General features: G+C 37.1%; 1 protein-coding gene across 2 annotated transcripts in view; it reads right to left on the reverse strand.

The window, feature by feature from the left end:
* Prkg1 (protein kinase cGMP-dependent 1) overlaps positions 1 to 6,000 on the reverse strand; it is a 1,110,226-nt gene that overhangs the window by 670,627 nt on the left and 433,599 nt on the right. For both annotated transcript variants that reach the window (XM_026781031.1, XM_013348063.2), the window contains exon 3: positions 446 to 559. In XM_026781031.1, coding sequence (XP_026636832.1) covers positions 446 to 559 — 114 coding nt within the window. The remainder of the gene's footprint in view (positions 1 to 445; positions 560 to 6,000) is intronic.

The following is a 6,000-nucleotide window of genomic DNA, read 5'->3' on the forward strand; positions in this document are numbered from 1 at the left end:
TATTCTCTTTAGGGATATTTGCGTGAGACAAAGGACACTTCTTGCCTCACCTTTCCTGAATCACAGAATCAACACGTGGGATTCATTATGGCTCATATAATCTTAAAAAAAAAAGCTTGAAAATGTTCTAGAATATCACCCCAGGCTCTGATTGTAGGAAAAAAGGAAAGGCCTTTCTTTTTGTAAATTTGAACCAAAAAAATTATACCATTTAAAAAAGTTCTACCGTAAGAATTTTAATGAGAACAATCATTATCCCATGCCAGAAATAAAGCATATGGTCAACAATCGCCTTGTCACCAGTAAACACGTGTCAACTCGATGGTAGAGCAAAAGATAGACTAACGAATGACACAGATTCAATCATTCAGCATCAAATCATCACTGCAAAGGCGGACAGAAAGAAGACACTGAAGGCACGTGGCAAAAGGGAAATGAGCCTTACTCTTGACGGTCGCGGTCCGGGTGCAGTTGTAAAGAATGGCCAGCTCCCCGAACACTTTCCCTGGACCCATGGTGCACAGCTTCACACCTTCTTTTGTAACTTCAACCTTCCCATCTGGAAGTAGAAGGCAAAACATGTTATCTTAACTCTCTCCCATGTTATTTCATTTGCTGCATCTTCATTATGACATGAAAAACATTGAGCTTGTTTAAAAAAAATGCATCGGTGAACCAATTTAAACCAAGTTTTCCCCAAAGGACAATATATGTAAAACAAGAAAAATGTGTGATTAAGAATCTCATCTCAAATTCTTCACTAACAGATTTAAAGCGAGACTCAAAGAAAAGGCTAGGAAAAGATGGGGCAGAAACAGGAGCATATGAAACTACTCCATATGTAATTTTAGTAAACCACGGTAATTCCAATTTTAACATTATTCTACATCCAAAAGCAAATTCGAGTAAGTGGGCACGTTTTCTACAACATGATTCGGACTTGGAAGGTCTCATTTTGAGCAAGGCAGTTATTATAAAGAGAGAAATTACTCTGACCCTTGGGCATTATTTAATTGCAGATCTTGGTATCTTTTTATTTGGAAACATCTTATCGACTAAGGCAAACTATTTCTATGCTTTCCAGCCTGTTAAGTGGACTGTCAGTCAGATAAACGCAACCATAAAGCAGGGGGACTGTTTATGCTCCACAATGAGCTGGGAAAATAAAATGCTAAGGAAGGAAAAAGCTAAGGAAACACTATACGCTCGGCACATATATTGCTGCACACAAATAAGGAAGGCAAGCGCTATTCATGGGGGATGTAGGGGAGAACATTAATTTTAAAAAAGTCATAGCTGTGTGGCCTAAAATTTCCATCACCCAACACAACCAGGGGAGAAATAAAAAGCAAGGCATTCTATTCTAGACATAATCCTCCACTTTTGCTATTTTTCCAATCTCTTATCCATCATCTGTGGTAGAAAAGAAAACCTCTCACTTGGTAAAAGAATGAAGCCGTGACTGATAGTTCCCAGTGTTGTCCTAACTTCAGGCCCCATGCACCAGTGTCACAGCTGTCCCTTTATGGCCCTGTTCCTGTAATAGCTCTTTTCTTTTAAAGTATTGAGAACAAATTATTTCCCGTATTTAGCTAATCACGTTTAATCATAATATTGGCTTTAACAAGTCTGATTCACCTTCATACACCCTTTGAGGTGGAAGTCTTAACCATTAAAGATGGTTCATCTATGCATCTGGGAGGTACCGTCTACCCTGTAGGAAGTATTCCCTCTGAGCCTCAATATCTAAACAGTTTCTGTGGACAGGGGATTTGAGAATAATTTGAACAAAATCCAGAATCTGCTCGCCATACTGGAACTGAACTATTCTGTATAACTAAGCTGTGAATGAGCAGCTGCAATGGTTCCAAAGGTTAGGAACTGCTTTCACTTACAACATGGATCAAGTGTTCTCCAGCTTTTTCAGGCTCACTTACTGACCATAGCAAGGGAACTCCCTCTTTCAAGTTATGTCAGCCAGCCTGGGGAATTTACCTATTCATAAATATAGTGTGTCCCCATTTGATTTTAGGGATGAATCTGTTCCCTAAAAGTTTCATGTAACACTCAAGAATGAGACAGAGCAGATTATAGCATGGTAGTCGAGAAATTAATACATTATCTGAATCAGACTCAGAACCGAATTTTCTTAGCTGTTTGGTACCAACCCTGTGTCGTTTGGTAAAGTCGCTTAGCCTTTTGGCAGTTTACTTTCTTCATTAGTAAAAATCAATAAAGCTAGAATATCTATCTCACCGGATGACTTTTACATTTAAATGAGATAAGGCAAGTAAAATACTTAAGCCTGTAATAAATGTCTACTACATGTCTGCTCTTATTCTGGTATAATTTTCATTATGTTTGTTTATCATTTAAAGGTAAGTAAGAATTATTTACAATATATTCCAATAGCCCATCAGCTACTTCAGAAACAGAGCCTATGTAGGAAAACAGGTTTTCTGTTTTAATCAAAGAATTTGTTTTTCGATTCCCTCAATGAAGTGTAACGGTGGTGAGGAGCAAACCTTTGAACTCAAATCATTACCAGACCAAGAGAAGAAAACAGAAACCCAAGAAAATCAGTGGTTCACCTGGGAGATTGGGAGAATGCTCACACTCAGCATAGTTCAGACAACATTTTACGGCTCTCTTGCTTCAGAGGCTACAGACTTGAAGTTGGAGGCTTCCGAGGTTTAGAACTTCTCAATGCATTATAAAACTGTCAATCTACAGCTTGTAGTGTAAATGATAAATATAATCACACTGTAAATATAATTAAAACAAAACCTCCACTGCTTAGAGAAGAAAGGAGTAACTAACTATGTGAGTCTGCTTCTCTGTCTTTGAGGTTAGCATTTGAAAGGTTTTAGTGGAAAGAAACATCTACGAAGAATCCATCTGAACAGTGAGAATTACACTATCTCTAGCAACAATAAAAGACAAGAATCAACATTAGGACTGTTTTTTGCTTGTTTGTTTGTTTAGTTGGTTGGTTTTTTTTATTGATTTTTATTGAGCTCTACATTTTTCTCTGCTTCCCTCCCTGCCTCTCCCATCCCCCCTTCAACCCTCCCCCAAGGTCCCCATGCTACAAATTTATTCAGGAGATCCTTGTCAATCTACATGGGAAGTAGAAAAAGGACTCTTGTTTGAGCTAGAGGTTTCTTCAAGTAAATCCTTGTACCTTGGTATTAGACCTAACTTATGAAATATAGATGATTCCTCATACAGGAAGACGAAAGTGTCCAACTACCACCATGAGCAACACTCCCAGTCCTATAGACATTCTTCCTTTCTAGACAAACCGTACTCATACACTCATATAACATCTGTCTATTTAAATGCATGGACAACCACTCATCTTGTAAACCACTATACCATTCAATTTTATGTCTTCTAGAAAGCTCTTCCCAAAACACTGTGAGACTCTAGTTTTTGGAATTTACAAACAAATTCACTTTTAGTTTCAAATTATTTTCCCATTCTTTTTTAGACAGAATCCCTCTGTGTAGATCAGACAGGCTTTGAACTCACAGAGATGTGCCTATTTCTGCCTCTTAAGTAAAAGGATAAAGGTATGCACCACAACACCCTGCCTTATTTTCAAAATCTTATTTGCCTAATTTTCTTACACCTGACCTTTTGTTGAAAAATAGTTATAAATAATACATGTGCTAACCATTTATATATTAATAACTGGTGCCAGCAACAGACAATTATATTCCTTACTAATTAGAATAGTTAAAATAAATTATTCAATATTATACTTGATAAATACCAGTTTGGATATATCTTTTTCAAGTCAATTTACATACTGGACAGTCAGTATGACCACAATTACCAAGGAAGTATAAGGGTCTGCTGTCATATGATAAATGATGCTTATTTTAAAAACTATATGTTTTTGTTTGTTTCTTTAGTATTGTCTTTTATATTGTGACAGGGTCTCATATAGCCCTAGATAAGCTCAAACTTCTATGTAGCAGAGGATGATATTGAACTTCAGATCTTTTTTTTTCTACCTTCAGAGTGCTGGAATTACAGGCACCGGCCACCATGTCCCACACAGCTTAAAGCACTGTTTTTTGTTGCTGGTGTAACAATTTAATAAACAGACATAATTAAACCAGAAACAGAAAATGCTTATAACTTGTTACCCTGAATCATAATTTATTTGCTTATTTTCCTTCAGATGTTGTGAGAATGAGAATTAGTAACAGAGAGGAGGGACAGATCAGAGACTCATATGACAGAGGCATTCATAGCATGGAGGAGCGCTCTTTCAAATGTAGAATGGTCTGCCCTGCAAGTTCTATGTTATTATGATTTTTATTATGATTTTGAAACATAGAATGGTCTACCCTAGAAGTTCTATATTATTATGACTTTTAAAAAATAAATTTGGTGATTCATCTTGGTGAATTTCTTTCAGGTCAACCATAATGAATATAATTTCTATTTCTTTTAAAACAAAGATGAAAGTAATCATTATTTATTCATAACTATTTTAATACTTCAATTTGACTCACAAATATTTTAGATTTCAAACAAGACTTTCTAAAGGGCAGCAGAAAAGTACTTTTCAAACTATCTTAGGTCTAGACTACTCAAAAGTGTTCCTTCCCTTCGACTAATCCCAATGTTCCTACAAACTATCAGAACTTATTTGGGAACCAATAAATCTAAATCTAGTTCATGTTAATATTCTACATTGCTCCTAATACTTTACTATTTTTGTTTTATAATTTGATATCCTCTTGGTGTGCCTTTTACTCTGTCCTCTGACCATCATATGATATGCAAAGAAACATACAACTCATTTGGAGTTTTCTAAATTGCTAATGTGGTTTGCCCAGAAGAGGTTGAAAGAAGTGGGTGGAAGGTGTTCAGTATTATTTATGGCTCTCTTCTTTCTCTTACTCCTGCCACTGTCTTGAATAATTGACAAGTGTATCATAGTACACTGAATACATTATTGATTCTACTTCAGGGGCCATATGCCTATTTGTGATCTGAAATGGGCTGAGTCAGAGAGCCTAAGCCTAACACTTTTAGAGGCATCACTTTGCCTTCTGCCTTTGGTGCCCTTTTATGTGCATGACCCTGGGGAGATTCCAAGTGTTAAGAGAGCTATTAGGGAGCATCTACACTTTTTCCTATGTTTTATAAGAATCAGGAGTCTCAATAAAAAAGAAAGAAACTGAAATAATAAAGAGATGCCAAATACCCTACTTTTGTTTATTCTGTTTTTTTTTCTAATGTAGGGTTTTGAGCCATAAGGATTCGCTTGATAAGTAGAATTAACTTAACAATTTATTACTGGCAGCTAGAAAGAGAATGGCTGTCAGCAACTGATTGTGAACATTGTGTTCAGTTGCAACAAATTCTTGACATACTGATGACAGCTTCTTTGGCCATTAAAAGGAAACAAGTTTTATATCTAAGTTCCCATTCACACAATCCCATCTCCTTCTTCCCCAAACATCTTGAGTATGTGCTTAAGATTATGTAAGTTAAAGGCTGTAGTTATATGATATTTGTTCTCTGATAAGGATTTGTGTAGTTACTAGATTAAACAGATCTTTCCGTATTCTGGTAATTGAGCCATGCTGCCATCAGCAAAGATTCACATTCTTAGGGAGAGGAGTTCATCTCTGGGTCTTCCTTTTCAACCAGTTAAAGATCCTACCAGCCCTGACTTGCAGGGTCATTTTATATCAGAGGTGCTGTCACTTAGGGAAGGATGCAGAAAGTGACAAGGCAGTGACAGGGAGAAATAGAGAGAGAACCCATCCACTTCCCAGGAACAGAACACAGACTTAGAGATTTGGCTTCTCTCCATACTTGTCATTCATGTCTTCCTTAATCCATGATGGGGGGGGGGGAGGAAAACAGGGAGGGAGGGAGAAGAGCAGGGAGGGAGAGAGAGAGGAAAGAAGAGAGAGAATGCTTTTCCTGTAAGAAGTGAGTTTGACTGGAGAGGGAGGGGGAGAGGAGTGG

The sequence above is a fragment of the Microtus ochrogaster genome, chromosome 8 (genome assembly GCF_000317375.1).
Source record: "Microtus ochrogaster isolate Prairie Vole_2 chromosome 8, MicOch1.0, whole genome shotgun sequence".
Lineage (NCBI taxonomy): Eukaryota > Metazoa > Chordata > Mammalia > Rodentia > Cricetidae > Microtus > Microtus ochrogaster.